Here is a 17,167-nt window from a genome sequence, read left to right on the forward strand (position 1 = left end):
AAAACTGATTGCAAAGAAATTCTTAAAGATATTCGTAGATGTAATGCGAATAACGCAATTGTAGAGGTACAACTTTATTCACAATATATAAATAAATACATGTGTAAAGATAGAATTTTCCCCGATCAAATCTAATCCGAGTTCATTGATTCTATAAAAGAATCACTGCACATGGTTAGTGCCCTCCAAGGTTTAACTTCATTGAGTAGTTTTTGCTGAAAAGCGCCGCGCCGCTGGAGAATTATTGACCTCTTGACGTCAAGAACTTACTCACCGATTGTACACAGGATACTCTTTATTCTATAATTTTTTCTAGAAAAATAGAAATTTAAAAAAAAATCCAAGCAAGAATAACGGAAAAGAGCAATCGATTTACATCGATGATTAAGATAAACAATAGAATTTATCCTTATATCATATCCTGTGGCATTCCCATTTGAATCACAATACAAACAGATGATGTTTGCAACTGCATAGCTATCGGTTTTTTGAGGGATTTCTGCAGGTAAGCTCCGAAAATGCCCGATGACAAGTAACGGATGATTCGAAGAAAGCCGCTCCGCAAGCTACACGATCGATGTGGGCGGAATTCGCGAACTTTAACTCGTAAAGATGATTCGCTGTTTAGCGAGTACGTAGCTCGCGCGAGATAAATTTGCGAGACTCTTTCTCGGAAAAGGGTGCAGAAAACGTTAGATTCGTGGGACTCGAGCAGGCTGATCCAGTAGGCGCGTATACATCGTGCACACCAAACTCGCACTTCGCGCGTCACATCTTCAGTTTACCTAGCAATCTCATATTTAAAAAACCTACGTATTCGGTTAGATTTTATTATCTTTTGGGCATCACCGTGAATGACGTTACTACTAAATGAATTCCGTTCTCACCGCGGTTATGAATAGAACGACATATATCCGTGCTGATTCGATGGCACCGGACGAATCCCTGCGCGTGCATCGTGTTTATTTAAGATTTTATTGGTAAATCAGGAGTAGAGAGATTCGAAATTGCGGTGAATTACGATATCAGTTACAGTAGCGAGATAGCGAACTGATACTAGGATTGCGCCAAAAGTGCTCACTATACGCGAATTGCATAAGATTTCATACCTTATGACGGAATGGATTAGAAAGATAAGGCTCTTGACGCGTCCCGATCGACGTGGACGGTTGCAAGGTATTGGCGAAAAAAATGACCGGCTCTGCAGAACGTATAACTCGGGATTCTCGGGGTTCCGGTGCTGATAAAAGGCGGACAAAACCTTCGCTGCTACCCCACCGCAGCTCATCGCACGCGAGAAGTCGAACGTGCCTACGTACGTTCGATTGTTTACACAATCCCATATATATAAGGAGGAAGCATGGAATTGACAATCACAGTTGAACATCACGGGCCAGCCGCGAGCTTCTCACCAGCTATCGATTGACCGATCCGATTAAACGATTCCGATTGACCGTGGTCACCGAAAATTATTACCTCATCTAATCAAATAAATATATAGCACCTTAATTGAAGGTAGAGCGATAAGGCAGCTTCGAGCGAAGTCCATAAGCTCCGCGGCACGGTACAATCACGATAGAAAAATTATACACGTAATAGAGAACATATCGGAAGATAACTTTAATAAGATTATTATATATATATATATATATATATATTGAAAGAGAAACCGTCTCGTTTCGCACACTCCAGTAAGAGTCATGTCTTGGAAGAGTTGGTACGCGCTGTTCTGTTTGATCGGTGTCGTTCTTGCCGCTCCGGCTAAAAAGCACACCAGATCCGTCGTGCCTTCCTGGCATCGACCATGCAGGAGCTCGTCGTCCTACGGATTCGCTTACTCCTCCGTGGAAGAAGAAGAAACGTCATCCCAGGAGTACCCGGATGCGAGCGTCGAGGACATAATCCGCGAGAGGCTGGACATACTGAAGCTCCAACATCAGATGACCTTGGAGGATTACCTCGTTAGAGACTACGAGTACTTTTACGAGAAAGTCAGGATTGGAATAAGAGATCACCAATACATACCCAATTGGCTACCTGGCAAGAGCGACGCTGCATCCATAAGAAGACTCAGAACGGAGAGCCAGCAAATGGTAAATATCTTACCTTTTTAGACGCTTGCACGCTTTATTACTCTCTTTCCCTAAAAACACTCCTCGAACTCACTTCTCGCTAATTCAACCTCGACTAAATTAGATCCTCTCACCACCGTGGAGTTCCTCGAGTTTCGGTCGAAAAACCTCTCGCTAAGAATATATATATATGTATATATATATATATATATATATATATATATGCCATTCCGAAAAGATGTGTGTTTGTGTTCCCGAGATAATAATACCGGCTGAGTAACATCGTTCGTGGAATTATAGCTGCAAAAAAACCTCGCATAAACATGAATGAAAGCTCGCGCGCTGGATTCTCGGATGCCTCTTCTACTTAAATCGCGTGGCTGAACTGGCAATTCCAATTCATCGTAAAAGTTTATACTCACGATCGATTCTCAGTCGTTCACTTGCCTCCAAATTTCTCGTGAAATCGTGTTCTGCGGTACGTGTACCGTACGGGTCAATCTCGTCTCACGGATCTCTCCCGCGGCCTCTCTTATACTTAGCGAGAATAGAAAAGTGCAGCTTGCGGACGTGTGAATCATAAGAAAGAACCGACGACGCGCGACGGCTTGGTCGGCTTGTTTGTCGTCGATGATATGCTCTAAGAAGACAAAGCTGGCGGTGCACTTGTCATTGATGTATAATAAAAGCATAGTCGGGGAGGTTTTAATAGAGCCGTTCTCTTGCGACGCGACGAGTCGAAGAATCGAGGAAGGAGATGATGAGTTTCGGTCGTTCGATGTTTTGGAGTTTCGATATATATATATATATATATATATATATATATGTAGATATTAGTGGCGCTTCGCTGACAGTGGTGAGAATTATGCGCGAACGGTACAAGGATGACTGGTGGTGGTGGAGGAGGAGTAGGGGGAGGGAGAAAGAAAGAAATAGAGAGGAAAGAGAATCGAGCCGCGGTCGTCGAGGCTAATGGATTCGCGTAAAGTTTAATAATATTCATTGAGTCGACGCGAGTGTTTGGCGTGTATCAGGGGAAGAAAGGCAGAAGGTGGAAGGTTGGCGAAGGGCTCGCGCGGCTCATGTGGATGCAGTGCGTGCGGTATTTGAAGGTAGCAGCGGAGAGGGCGGTCGGGTCGAGCGTAGCGTGGCGGGTGGGCAGTCGGACCACCCGGCTGCAATTGATTAACGTAACGTTAAATAACAAATTTTAATGAGACGGTAATTATTATAAAGTAGCAGGCGAGTAGGAGAGCACGCGGTCGTTCGCGAGTAGCTGCGCGCGCAGCACTCGTTCGGCGGGCGCTCATGTTTGCCGGGTGGAGCGACTACGTAATCGCGCTCGTCTCCGGTCTCTCTGACTCCTCGTAACGGCCGCACTGATAACGCGCCAGCTGATAAATCCTCTCGCGATACGTGCTCACTCCCAGACCAGGCCACATCCACCGCTCGGCGCTCCTCCATTTATTCCCTATATCTGCGGTAGCGCGCTCCCCTCGGGGCCCCCTTTTCTTCCTAACCACCCCCCCCTTCCCCCTCCCCTCCCTTCGCTCTCACCATCCACCCGACCACACGCTCCTCCAACTCTCTCAAGCGAGATACCGATTAAATCTCAATCTTCTATATATAATTCTAACCTCTTTCTTCTCTCTTTCAGATAGCCAATCACTTTCCAAAGCTCTACACCGATCTCCAAAAGTTTGCGGTAGCTCTGGAACAGCTGTTCGAGGATGAAACTGACGCGCAACTCGCGCAGGCCCTCGACAAGACTCAAGCTTCCTTAAAGACTATGTTGTGCGAAGTCGAAAACTCTATCGATGCACTGACGACGCTGACACGTCCGATAAACATCTCGAGGAGCATCATGACCTACACTGAACGAAACCCCATAGACGACACGAGGCGTTTGGTACGCGATTGGGGTGTCCTTCTCAAGTACAGGGATTATTTACACGCGTGGAAACACGTGTTCGACTATTAGGGGATTCACCTTGACTACAGTTTTATTAATATTTCCTGTCGTCACCGATGAGAATTTCTTCTTTTTTCAATTTATGCTCGAACAAAGATGCGAGAAACGTCGTTGTACTGTGGCTTAACATATTCGTGATTACGATAGTTGGTAAATGATACGTCACAAGCAGAAACGCGCGGCTGATCAATAAATGCTTTATTCACTGACAATCGCGTTAACACGTGCTACGACTGCTATCGACAGTCATTAACGGCACACGCTCTAACAGTCACATTTCTTGTTCAGCATAATTCTCTCATTTTTAAGGAATCTATTTTAACTTATTTATTATCTGACAATATTTAATATTTAATTTATATAATTTATTGCGCCATCTGTGTAGATTTATAGTATTTATATTATTTATTTCTCTGCGAATCAAAGTTACTATAATTTAATTATTTATATTATTATGTATCAACTTACCAAGTGTGTCTTTAACTGATGACTAGCTTTTTAAGAGTGTGATATTAGGTCATTAATGAATTAGCATTTCGCTTTCTTAAACTGGACCAGTGTATGTGCTTAAAGGTAACGCGTATACCGACTGTGCAGGTTGAGTAGCTCCACTCGCATACGTGAAACTAATGTATTTTGGCTCAAGTTTGGTAGGATAGATTCGAGTAAAGCTCTACCGCAGTTGATACACCTTTAAGATTGCAGTCTTTTTATGAAAAATACATTATTTTTGTATTAATGAATTGTATGCTATACACAGTATTAAGAATTAGTATTTATACGTTATTTTTATATGTCGATGATAGGAAATAATAACTCACACTTAAATATTAATATATAATATATTCTTTAAGTTATATTTATACATTTTATACGCTGTTCGACAAGTAAATATGACACTCCATTTTTCAATAAAATTGAATTTTTTTCAATAAAATTGGTCAAATTTACATCTTATATGTTAATTAAATATTATTAATTTTCATGTGTACATTGACTGGCCTCTATTGATTCTGCTATCGAAAAATTAACGATCGAAATCATTTAGCAAAAGTGTCTCTGTATTTCTCATGCCATTTCTAATCTCAGGAGCAAAATCGATGCAATTTCGTAGGCAAGTCTCAGTGCATATACTGTAGGTAAAAATATCTTTTCCTTACAAATGTAGAAAACATTACCTACGACACTCTACATTTCCAACAGTTTAACATTGTCGTATCGTATGCGTTGTACGGTCTCGTAGTTTATTTGAAATTTTGTAGATTTTTCAATATTTTTCAAGCATTGCGTAAATTTAGAAAGGTCTACATCTGAAGAAACTTTCTATTTACTTTTTACATATGTCTTCTAATATTTAGTTATGTTATTCTACGAAGTAGTACAAAGTTTTGCCCATGTACGGTATACATACAACAATACAAAGTTATCTACATTACAGTGCAATGGTAATATTCGTACTATTTATATAAACTTTATCTTGCAAGAAATACAACAATTGTAAAGTTAATGAAGCGAGAATATTTTGCCATTTATGTATGTATATGAAAACCAAAGTGAAAAACTAACTAGCAGCATTACCTACCGTTAATTCCTATAAGTTTTTCACTGTCATTCCATATACATATACATTATACAGCTTCGCATCATAATCCACTGACGCACTCTCACACTTTATACTGTTTTCATTTTCAGACTTCAATTTTCATTCTTCACCGTCGTTGTGTTTTTCGCGCACAGTGACTATTTCTTGTATGCAGAATCTAAAATTAATACAAAATGAATGCTGTGCCGGGAACAGCTTCTCTTTTGGAAGAACTTGACAGTATGTGATTTGATTATATATTGTGAATATTGCTTTATATCAATTTATAGGTTATGTGCTTTATAATTATTTATGAAAGAATTGTTTACTATGCTAAAGCATATTTTAACATATATATTTATGCGAAAGTTTCTTTTTGATTTATGTAGAGAGCAAAATTAAAAACAAGTATAATTTAAAATGTTATGTTATTAATTAGTGAAACGGTAAATTTCCTTTTTCATATAGAAAAACTGATGGTGCTATTAAGAGACGGCAGAACTTTAATTGGATATCTTAGGAGTGTTGATCAATTTGCTAATATAGTGCTTCATCGGACAATAGAAAGAATTCATGTTGGTAAAGAGTACGGAGACATTCCTAGAGGCATTTTTATTGTACGAGGGGAAAATGTAGTGCTTTTAGGAGAAATTGTAAGGATTTTAAATTGAATAAACTAGCTCTATGAACTACTTCATGTTTAATAACATCTTGATTCATCTAGGATATCGAAAAAGAAAAGGATTTGCCATTAACCCAAGTATCTGTGGATGATATTTTGGATGCTCAAAGGCGTGAGCAAGAGCTGAAGCAAGATCAGTCTCGATTAATGAATAAAGCTTTGAAAGAGCGAGGACTTTCATATATACCAGACTTAGGTCATGATGATATGTACTGAGCTTTTTTTTTGTTCTTAATTATTCCTATTTGCTATGTATTTTTAATATTAGCTGTATGTGATATACATAATGTACATCAATTTTGATATGAAATGATAGCCTATTTTTAACAAAAGCTTGAAAAGAACATGAATGTGACTACAGACTATCGTAATTGTGAAGATAGGTCAGCTCATTTTGATATTTTAGTTTCTACCAAATAAAATAATTATTGAGATTAACTTTATAAGTATAAAGGAGAATCGTTTTTTATGTGTAATATTTGACTCCTGTCTTTTGCAGGCTTAATAGTGATCGATGAAGAATTGTTATAGGCTTTATTAATAAACATTTAGTATGAAAATGCTAAAAATATTTTTTAATAACATACACAATACGTTAGTTTCAGCATCAAAGTAAAGAGAAATGTACATTATACAATAAAAAGATACATATACGGTGATATTTCGGAAATATCAACAGTGAAAAGTAGTAACAATAGCACCAACGAAAAGCTCCAATGTCAAATGATTTTTTTGTAATTGCTTTTCTTAATTAAAATATCGTCATTTAAGTCTGCAAACTTCCTTATACTTTCAGTCACCAATATTGAGCTATTGCTTTGCTTAATATATTTGGAAAATGTTAATATTTTTAAACTTTTCAAAAAGTTTATGATTAACTTCAAGGATTTATGAAAAATTATTTAAATATGATTTATAATTAATTGTTTTTAACATTACCTCAAAATGAGGTTTCTTGAAAACCATCTTTAATTTTTATAGAACTTAATGTTGACTCACTAAGCTGTTTCTGTTGCAAGCCATAACTCTTAGGACTTCTGGCTTTAATTTTATTTTTCGTAGCAGTAGATCGCTTAGAGTCATTTCGCTGTAAAGTTGTACCCCTCTTCCGCGGAGACGGCATATCATTGATTTGTTCGGAAGAATTGTTTGCACTGTTAGTGCTACCAGATACAACCCCTGATGTATCAGATTCCGGATTGTTTCCATCCAAACAACAGAGTAAACTTTCTGATAGCTCTTCTTCATTTAGCATGTTTAGATCTGATTCCGACTGTTCAAAGTCTCCGGTTCTTGAGGTAAAGCTCAAATCTACTGGGCTGGCAGTTAAAACGCTTCTTGATAGCAAATATTCTCTAAATGTACTGGTTATGGACATAGAGCTTTGTTGAGCCAGTGTACAATAATCATCAGCTAGTGATGTAACAAAATTTCTTTCTTTACATTGCTTTGTTTGTAAGTTTTCCTTGTTTTCTAATTCAACCCTCTCCAGCGAAGAACAATCGGTATCTGTACTGTTTGGTCTTGGCGATTCTTCTAAAATGGAGATACAATTTAAATAATCATGAACTTCAGAAGTAGGACTCAATAAGTTGCACGGGGTACTCTGTTGAGTCCAGCCATCCTTTACGGCTGCTAAATTACAAAGATTTGATCCTGATATCATCATAACGGGCTTTCTTGACCGCGGCGTCATCATAGTTTCCTGTAAAATAAAAATATTTCAGTTTAATTAAATTTAAATAAGCAGCTGTAAATAAAAAAATGAGCATAACAATAAGTGATAAAAGCTCCAAAAATAGAGCATAAATAAAAACTAAAAATAGTTATAAAATCATACCTGCATAGCTTTGGTCATTTTTGTAGCACTTTGCGTAATTGGACTCATGCTGTTATCGCTATTAGTTACAGGAGTCAATACATAATCATTTGTTACGAGATTTCTTCTTAAGATACTCGAAGGAGTAGATGTATGTGCAGCATGCACATTCCTAAATTTGTTTCGCATTAATGGAGATGTGTTTGAGCATGCAGGGCCTATTCCTGCTTCCCTTTTGAAATCTTTCATTACATTTGGTTTTTTTATAGATTTTTTAGGAGTGAAAACAACTTCAATATTCGGTTTTTTTGTTATAGAAAAAATAGGATCTGAATTTTGTCGGACTATTTCGGTTTCGTTTGTTTTAACGAAAATTGATCGAGAAGAATATAGATCGGGAGGTTCGCTTAATTGTCGCGTCAACCTAATTGGTCTATATTTATCATTTAAATGTTTAGGAGAATAAACTTCAACTTCTTTTTCATTAATTTTGCAGGTAGCATCTTCATTTTGACTCCAATTTTCTTGCTTACTTTTTTCAGTTTTTTCATTAAGGCTTTCTTCATTAATTTTAACAAAATTCGTAAGCATAATATTTCTGTTTTCTTTATAATTTTTCATTAAAGAATTGTTGAGACTACCAGTACTAATGCTGATTGCCTTTGTAAGAAGAAGATTATTACTTTTTGAGGTATCTATTTGTTCAAGGCTAAGTTCATCCTCAGACTTGCTGAAAGCTGTTTGCATTGGAGATTGTTTCTCAAGCGTCTATTGTGAACATGCAGAAAGTGAAACTGTTATAATTGTATCATCAATATAAGATTAGAAAAAATATAATATTATTAATCATTAATAAGCTGAGGCTGTTAATAAAGTTAAAATAAAGTTTACTGCTGTACTTGCCGTAGATAAAATTGTTTCCTCGCTACTTGATCTGGTAATATTACAACCAAGATTTATATCCATAAGTTTCTTCTGACCCAAAATTTTCTTTTGGAAAATATGTTTTTTAATAGAATCTCCAAGACTTTTGGTCCTATATTGTTTAACTTGTCTTGGTGTTCCTTGGCCATTTTCCTTGTTAAATTGTTTTACAAGTTTCCTCTTCTTGGCAGACTCAGGCATTGCTTGTATGTGTGCATAAAGCTGCGCAAGTGCAGCTTGTGTATCTTCAGTAGAATTAGCTTTTGCAGTAAGTTTGTGATCCACAAAACTGAACACTGTATGAGCTGTACCCGTTGTATCTTGTGCTGACTCATTCAACTAAATTATTTATTTATTAATAATAAAAAAACTCAGTATTTTACTATTTAAGAAAGAAACTTACATCAGTTTTTTTAGGGCTTAATAGTTTCCTTTCTTGCTCAACCCAATAAGCTCTTATGTCAGTGGCTAATTTTGGAGGAACATCAAACATTTCTATACCCTTTTTTATCATGAATGCAATTAAACATGATAAATTTTGAGAATTAATATGCAAAGCCTCTGGTGAGAGCTTTCTAGGGCACAATAAATGTGGAGTAAAAAGTGTTGCTAAAGTATCACAATTCATTTTGTTCTTGCACTCGAAAGTAGCAGTCTTATGCAGAAGATTTAAAACATTTTTTAATACTATCCTATTAGGCGGTGGTAATAACAATAATAGTAACTGTAAAGACCTGAGTAGTCGAGATTCATTAGTACTTGATTCAATACTGCAAAATTCTGCAAAAAATATTTGAATGCCATATTTTCTATAAGAAAACAAATAGAATAAAATACTCTAAAATTCTGTACCAGCAATTTGGCAATGAGCAGGATAATGTAAATCTGTTAAAAGCGGTTCTGACAGCTCTGCTAAAAAACTTTTCAAAACCGATGCACAGTCATGGACGCTAAATCTGCCATCCTCAAGATCTAATTCATTTCCTTGATACAAAGCAGCTTTTAAATCCTGCTGTCTTGTCAGTTTTCCAGTTCTTCTAAATATACCTTCTTGTATCAGACCTATAAATTTGTTTTTAGTATAAATCTCTAGTATTTTTAAAATATTTAAATGAAACATATACTTACAATGTTCATTAATCAAGTAATCTATAAGTTTCTTTACTTGTTTTATACCATCTTCTGTAAGACTAGCACCTTCGACTCCCTTTTGTAGACTAATAGTGGATTTAGGCTTTTTCGAAAAACTTAATAAACTCCACTTTTTCTCTTTTGCTTTTTCAGTTATACAATCATTACTGGAATAATAATTTATTAAAATATAATATATATAAAAAAAACATATTACACTGGAGACGATTTATAAATATAAACTTACTCTTCAGTATTTAAATCAAGCTCAAAAGACAGGTGCATCTTTACAAGGGTGTGAAATTGCTCAGGATTTACCTTTCGCATCCGAAAAGCCAGTTTTCCGTCCACTCCATCATTAAAATCTTCCATAATTATTATTAATTAAATGATAATAATTCAAGCATTCTTCCTCAGCATGTTTGAATTAATTGAACTACCCACGCTCTTTAACATTTGATAAACGGCGGTTAATGGATGCTTCCCGTTATCATATGCATTTTTTCATTTTTTACAACATTTGTATAATCAACCATCAAAACTTTACACTAGGAATTACCTAAAATCTTCGCTATAATTAGGTTTATCATGAAAATGGCAAAAACTTCCTACTTAAAACTAATTCCAAGCTATTTAACCTACTGAAAACAAACGTTACGGTCTTGAACTACTTAAACTGAAGTTAGCATTCAAATCCGGTAGATGGTTAGATACTAATTTTGCCGCAATCTTATTGTGGCGCCACAATCATTTTTAGCGCCATACTCCCATACACTCAACCAACGACATAACTATACATAAGGTGCCGGATATCGGGTGGCGCTGGAGCGCCCGGATTCCGGAGCGAGTCTCGGCCGAAAGACGGATTACAGCCCTACAGGGCTAGACTAGAACCCTCACCTACAAATGATATTTGGGATCTGTCGGTAAATTTTCACTCACTGTCGTCTGTCGTACCGACCATTTATTAGAGTTCAAATTAGTTTACAATGGGTGTCATTTGAGAGGCACAGTCATCGATACAGTTTATCATTTGTAAATACTCGAAAAACATACTAAATTAAAAAAAGAAAAATGTAAACTAAATTCGTGTAAAAGTAAAATAATATACATATATATCAAAGAGATATGTCTTGTTGTGAGGGTAGCGGCAAAATTGAACGATATCCTGGCACAGGCTGTTGTGGTTAGATCGCATCCAAACTAGGTAACCTCATGCAAAATTTTTCATTCGACCATAATTACTATAGGAAGCAGTTGCGCTGCAGAAACTACTGGCTGCCTAGCAAACGAGCCACGAATTCGCAGCTGCCTTTGTCAGAAAAACGTGGGGTGTTTGGATCGCGCGGATTGTGGAGGATTTCGGCCGTCTGGAACAGCGGCTACTGGTGCTTGTCCAGGACCGTGTCAATGTGCAGAGGAAGAGGCTTGGAACTGCAATGTACCGCCAAAACCAAATTGCGAATGGCTCAATAATTTCACCGAGCTACGTCGACAATGGAGCAACCATGGACGACAGTGGAATTGCAAATGTTGCAATTGTCGCACATAGTAATCACGCCAGTACTATTTACAAAATTTGTACCGAAAAGAGCTAAAGAAATTCTACTTCCTTTGATTTACTTGTTTCATAGCAGAACCGCAGCTCCATGCCGACCATGCTTACCAACGAAAACAAAACGCTCGTGTCACGCCTTACCACGAGCAAACTGTAAGGTACACAAAGGCAGGTAGAGCCGTGAAATATTGGTTTTATTCATTTTACCTGTATTTCTGCTCTTTTGGAACATGTTTATATGAAGGAAGAAGCGATGACGATGACAATAATGATTGAAATATGTTTCTGTAATAATTATATTCTTTTATATTGTCATGTAGGTATAATATTATGAAATTTAAGAAGATTTACAGCAAAGTGATATTATTCAAACATTATACATGCATAATTCTTTTAAAACGCTTTAGGGTTGATTTAAGACCAGTTTGCACCATACGGCAATGAGTCGTCCCGGCGTCGGCAGTTACCATTAATTAGAAGAGCGAAAATGTATCGCCCGATCTTTCCCAACTAATTTAAGCTGACGTTGCCGTGATGGTTTGTAGCCGTAGAGTATGAATCGCAGCCTTAAATCGACCCTTAAACGAATTAAATTTCTCGGATCTCAGGAAAAAAAACACTGGGCATCTCGCTTTTGAAAAAATTGACATCGTGAATGATTTACTTAACACTTTCACTCGCATATTATTAGTTAACCCACATACAGCTTTACTATTTTCTGTGACGCTTTGACGCGTTCCCTGAAATTCTTCGTACAAATTGACATTGCAAAAAGTGCAGAAAGTCCAGCTGAAACGATGAAAATCTTATTATTTATTCCCCCCTATGTTATATTTATCTTTCGTTCTTACGTCGTTAAATTATTATTACAGAAATGCTGTAGGGACAATCGTCTGTCAGGCGGTTCGTGCGATAGTCAAGGTTCGATAATGGATAACATGGAAGAGGACGAATCAAGCACTGTCGATCGTGAATCGGGCGGTGGTTGTGGTACAGTTAATCACGACGATGAGGCGCAATGTCGATCAGAGTGTTGTACGAGTCACGGAGTAACTGCTAACTGCTGTCAGCCCTGTGCATCGCCTCCAAAATCGATCTTGAAGAAGCGCAGCTGTTGCCAGTGCATCACAGGTTACTGTATGTGCCAACCGATGCCTCGGAGCTGCAATTGCCCTCCGCCAGTGCAGATTGACGCTCGGGCCGAGCGCGAATGTTCCTGTGACTGCCCGTCATCACCAGAATGTGCCTGTCCGCCCAGTGAGCGACGATTCCCCCGGACAAAGGTCAAATGTCCAAACGCTCGTCTCTGCTATCCGCTTCCACGACTGCCTCCAGGTCCAAAGTGTCATTGCACGCAATGTCAGCCATGTTTACCACCCCCTTGCGACCACTGCACATCCAGCAAATGTCGTACTATCGTTCCGAGAGCAAGACCTTGTAGGGTTGATTCCCCGTGTTCTGCCCACTCTCCTTGTCGACCAAATTCACAGTCTTCGGCCGAATCTCGCTTCGCACCATGCCAGACGGATCCACTCTGCACGTCATGCCGAAAAATGGTTGCTTGTTCTAGAAATAAGCCGTGCGGAACGCCCGATCGTTCCTGTTCACCGGTTTGCAGAGGCCCAGGTCAGTCTGTCTCGCCTTGGATTACGGTTACCGAGGCTACGGGAGACGTTGGCGGTTGTGAAGGATTAGGCTCGATTGACGAAAACGAGGGCGCACTCTGTAGTTGTGAGAATAGTGGTGACGAATCTTGTGGAAATTGCAATTACCGTTCTTCGACAGACTGCGCGATGTCGAGAATTAAGTCCGTAAATTCTTGCGACAGTTTATGCGCTGCCGCAGATACAAACTTGAACGTTTGCTGTGGAGAGGGCAGAGCAGAAGTAACGAGATCATCGGCTTCCAAGGCAGTGGAGACGCTACCTGAGACATCAATGGCCAATACGCGTGCGCGCGAGTCTCGAGGCTCGCGAGATCGTTCACCATCGTCTGAAAGACGCGGAATGGTATTGCTTATAAACAAACCGCAGTCAAACTTAATGGCTGCTATTGCTCGTGCAAAATCACCACAAAGTGGAAAATCCAAGAAAACATTTGTACGGGCCAATAACTTCTTTCAACATACCACGCAGAATCAAGAAAATCGTAATTGCGAATATAAAGGTGCTTCCACACATTGTATTAGTTCTCGCGTAGTGTCGCAAGAATCGGAGGCGTCCGCGTTCAATTGTAGGAATTCGGTTAGCACAAAGCAGTTTGTTAACGCGAATAAATGTTCAAACGCCGTTAATGAATCCGAATGTTCCACGAGTAACGAGAAAGGGACTTCTCCTCAAGTATCGCCCGATGATCCTTTGCAACAGACTCGAAAGCACTCATCGCCCACTCGTCGAAGTCAAATAGTATCTGGAGTTGCGCGAATAACCAAACAGATCTTATCACCTATTCGAGGAAGCATCAGTCGTATTTCCGATGTTCGTTACGAGCCTCCGCGCATTGAATGAATTCGGCAGATGCCTTCTGCCATTTTGCCTAATATATAGTAAAGGTATCGTTCACAAGACCGTCACCGTCTCCGTTTCCCTCTTACCAAACTAAACCATAAGATACAATCGAAATCAGTCAGATCAGAAAAGAAATACTTATTTGTTTTCTAAACATTTTCAATCAACATGGATATAACGTTAAAGATGCGTTTTTGTTTAATATTCAATGATGTAGCAAATTAAAGTTAAGGCTACTTTAGACTGATGTGTATTTCTGTATGGGTATGTTGTGGCTCAAGGATCGATATGACGTGGTGTGGTGAATCCAGTAGGTGATGGAGAATTGACGCAGTTGAACCCGAAACTTTCCAAGGCTGGCTACAACTCAGTATCTTATATCAGGAAGATCAGCTACTCTATCTTTGTACCCGGTCCCCTCGCCCTCCTTTCTTTTATCATACTGATTGTTCTTGCGATTGTATGGTCGATTAGCCTGATTCTACAGAAACGCTGTTTCCTAACACAAAGAGCATGTCTCAAAATTTTTCGCCGCTAATTAAAAAGCCAACTATGCACACCGAAATCTGTTTCAATCCTTTTTCGTAAAAAGTAATTATCCTCCAGCAAAGAAAGCCATATTAATTAAAAAATCTGTTGCCCTAAATTACTTTTAACGAAGAATTAGTCTTATAAATAACAGTGAAAATTTCTCGTGTGATCAGAGAATCCCGATAAACCATTGTACGATTTGAAATAAAATTGTTCAAAAACCATAGGAATGTTTTGTCTATAATTTGTTTTATTGCACGTATCCTAACAAACAGGTATTTCAATTGTGAGAGTGAGCTAATAGTTTCGAGCTATCTATGAGTATTAAACTACAAATGAGCTGATTGCGAGCGAAGGAAGATCGTGTAATGTAGCAGTAGCTTCTTCGGTCTCGTCTCCCTCTTTGCTTGTCGCCGAGTTTAGAGCAGAGCTCAATCATCTTCTCCGTGCATAAACTTCGTCAGTCGTCGAGATGACGCGACAGGGTATGCTTTCGAAATTTCTCACTTCCTCATTACTGTCACCAGTGCTGCTAGTTTGCATTACGTTATTACCGCAAAAAGCTATTTCTGCCAGTAAACAGATGCAAGTGAATGATATACCTGAAAAATCATTGATCGATGGTTGTGTCACGTGTGGTACCTATAGGTGAGTATTATAATTGATCAAATTAAATCTTCTGTTTGTGTGCATAGCCTATTCTATACATAGTCAATTTTAGTCAAATATAAAACACCCCCCCCCCCCCCTCAAAATTTCACACCAGACCTATTTAATAACGAGTATTGCGTCTTCATATTTTACTTTTACAGATGTCCAGAAAATATTGAAAAATGTCAATTAGGGGCAGTAGCCGATCCATGCGAGTGTTGCTCAGACGGTATATGTGCTCGTCTAGAAGGTGAGTCATGCTGGAATTCAAGCTTGCCAGAACTACCTGCCAAAAGTCGTAACGAAGGACTTTGTGGAAGAAATTATGCGTGTCAAATGCGATCCGACCTTGAAGAAGAGGTATTCTTTCCGCATTTTTTAGAAAACTCCAATTTCTTGATTTTGTCTTGGAACCATTTATTTACGTGGTATACCAAATGCAATATAATATTCAAACAATAATAAATAATATTTACTCTTAATTAAACGAATTTCGATGTAAATTTTCCAGTGAGGTCATTATAATTTTTCTGAGAAAAAGAAATAGGTTCATACTTTCACGCGAATAAGGTCTAGATAATACGTGTCATCCGATAGCATGCATGAAACGAGTATGTATCATTAGGCATGATATATACCTACTTAGGTAATGCGAATCCTCCGCCTACTACTCTTCACCAATTCGCAATTTTCAACGCATGTGTATAGTACTGTACCGAGCTTCCGTTTCATAGGTCGCTGACTCCATCTCGCTTCAAATTTAATTTTGTCTTCAACTACTTGTGAATAGTAACCACATTGGAAGTTGATGCAAACGTGTTTTAAATCAATTAATAATCCCTTTAATGCTCTTTCCCTGTCATAAAAAACTAAGCTAGAGAGATTACTGAAAAAATCCATCATACTTACTTCAATATTACGTCACAAATCATTTACATCGATTTACACTTCAGTAACACGTCCAAAAATATACATCAGATTGCCATATAATTAAACTAATATTTAAACAAACCTATGAATTTATAAAAAATTTGGTAGATTAGTATAAAATAGAGTTAAAGCGTGATTTAAAATTTAGGACGAACCAGAAGCCATATGCGTATGTATGGAGCAAAGCCCGGCATGTGGGAGCAATAATATAACGTACGAGACGCCTTGTGAATTACACGAGGAGGCAATGAGGTTTAAAAATTTAACCTTAAAGCTGCAGCATCTTGGGCCATGTCAGAGTCGACCATGGATTTTATCATCTCTGGAGAATGTTGCCACCAAGATTGGCCAACGAGTTGCTTTAAATTGCGAAGCCAAGGGGTTTCCTGTACCAGATATATTTTGGGAATTTCATTCAGCGGATGGGAAAACAGTTCAAATATTGCCAAGTAAGAAAATCGAGATTAACCATCATAGATCATATGGTATTCTACTTTTCCAATATATAAAAGGCTACAAAATATTTTTTTTTAGCTACTGATCATGAAGCAACTGTAAATATAAGCGAAGGTCCTGAGCCTCTTATGCGAACTTCCTGGATGCAGCTAGCACGATTTTCTAAAGAGCAATCTGGAATGTACAACTGTATCGCTAATAATTCCATGGGTGAAGCCAGCTCTGTGGCTAGCGTAACACTAGCTTAATGTTATACACATACTTTTGGAAAAACAAATGTAAATGCAATCGCACTCGAATTTTTCATATTTTATTTGTAGAAACAAGGCTACGAGATTCAATTAATTGAATT

General features: G+C 38.1%; 6 protein-coding genes across 7 annotated transcripts; 5 read left to right on the top strand and 1 right to left on the bottom strand.

Moving 5' to 3' along the window:
• The first annotated feature begins 1,402 nt into the window (after positions 1-1,402).
• LOC136782825 (uncharacterized) lies at positions 1,403-4,931 on the top strand. The gene is made up of 2 exons (XM_066742511.1): positions 1,403-2,093; positions 3,730-4,931. Exons 1-2 carry the CDS (start codon positions 1,701-1,703, stop codon positions 4,051-4,053), a joined length of 717 nt encoding a protein of 238 aa, XP_066598608.1. The 5' UTR covers positions 1,403-1,700; the 3' UTR covers positions 4,054-4,931.
• A 204-nt stretch (positions 4,932-5,135) lies between these two features.
• On the top strand, positions 5,136-7,219 carry LSm1 (U6 snRNA-associated Sm-like protein LSm1). 2 transcript variants are annotated; one of them, XM_066742513.1, is made up of 4 exons: positions 5,136-5,489; positions 5,737-5,866; positions 6,095-6,279; positions 6,351-7,219. In XM_066742513.1, the coding sequence occupies exons 2-4, from the start codon at positions 5,821-5,823 to the stop codon at positions 6,522-6,524; spliced, it is 405 nt and encodes a 134-aa protein (XP_066598610.1). In that variant the 5' UTR covers positions 5,136-5,489; positions 5,737-5,820; the 3' UTR covers positions 6,525-7,219. The 2 variants fall into 2 exon arrangements, with proteins under 2 accessions (XP_066598610.1, XP_066598609.1); XM_066742512.1 differs by lacking the exon at positions 5,136-5,489 and having other exon boundaries at positions 5,599-5,866.
• Positions 7,220-7,241: 22 nt separating this feature from the next.
• On the bottom strand, positions 7,242-10,913 carry RhoGAP54D (Rho GTPase activating protein at 54D). Its single transcript, XM_066742510.1, has 7 exons — positions 10,430-10,913; positions 10,180-10,349; positions 9,904-10,113; positions 9,455-9,831; positions 9,031-9,390; positions 8,149-8,895; positions 7,242-8,013 (listed from the first exon to the last, which is right to left on the bottom strand). Exons 1-7 carry the CDS (start codon positions 10,552-10,554, stop codon positions 7,249-7,251), a joined length of 2,754 nt encoding a protein of 917 aa, XP_066598607.1. The 5' UTR covers positions 10,555-10,913; the 3' UTR covers positions 7,242-7,248.
• Positions 10,914-11,244: 331 nt separating this feature from the next.
• Positions 11,245-11,916, top strand: LOC136782920 (uncharacterized). Its single transcript, XM_066742697.1, has 3 exons — positions 11,245-11,368; positions 11,433-11,733; positions 11,817-11,916. The coding sequence occupies exons 1-3, from the start codon at positions 11,311-11,313 to the stop codon at positions 11,914-11,916; spliced, it is 459 nt and encodes a 152-aa protein (XP_066598794.1). The 5' UTR covers positions 11,245-11,310.
• LOC136782769 (uncharacterized) lies at positions 11,271-14,954 on the top strand. The gene is made up of 2 exons (XM_066742437.1): positions 11,271-11,389; positions 12,613-14,954. Exon 2 carries the CDS (start codon positions 12,670-12,672, stop codon positions 14,245-14,247), a length of 1,578 nt encoding a protein of 525 aa, XP_066598534.1. The 5' UTR covers positions 11,271-11,389; positions 12,613-12,669; the 3' UTR covers positions 14,248-14,954.
• A 306-nt stretch (positions 14,955-15,260) lies between these two features.
• LOC136782759 (insulin-like growth factor-binding protein-related protein 1) lies at positions 15,261-17,107 on the top strand. The gene is made up of 4 exons (XM_066742414.1): positions 15,261-15,426; positions 15,591-15,789; positions 16,508-16,808; positions 16,894-17,107. The coding sequence occupies exons 1-4, from the start codon at positions 15,266-15,268 to the stop codon at positions 17,061-17,063; spliced, it is 831 nt and encodes a 276-aa protein (XP_066598511.1). The 5' UTR covers positions 15,261-15,265; the 3' UTR covers positions 17,064-17,107.
• The last annotated feature ends 60 nt before the right edge of the window (positions 17,108-17,167 follow it).

This window comes from Prorops nasuta, unplaced genomic scaffold (assembly GCF_024137725.1).
Source record: "Prorops nasuta isolate Cenicafe-Biocafe unplaced genomic scaffold, Cenicafe_Pnas_1.2 PNAS00030, whole genome shotgun sequence".
In the NCBI taxonomy this organism is placed as follows: domain Eukaryota; kingdom Metazoa; phylum Arthropoda; class Insecta; order Hymenoptera; family Bethylidae; genus Prorops; species Prorops nasuta.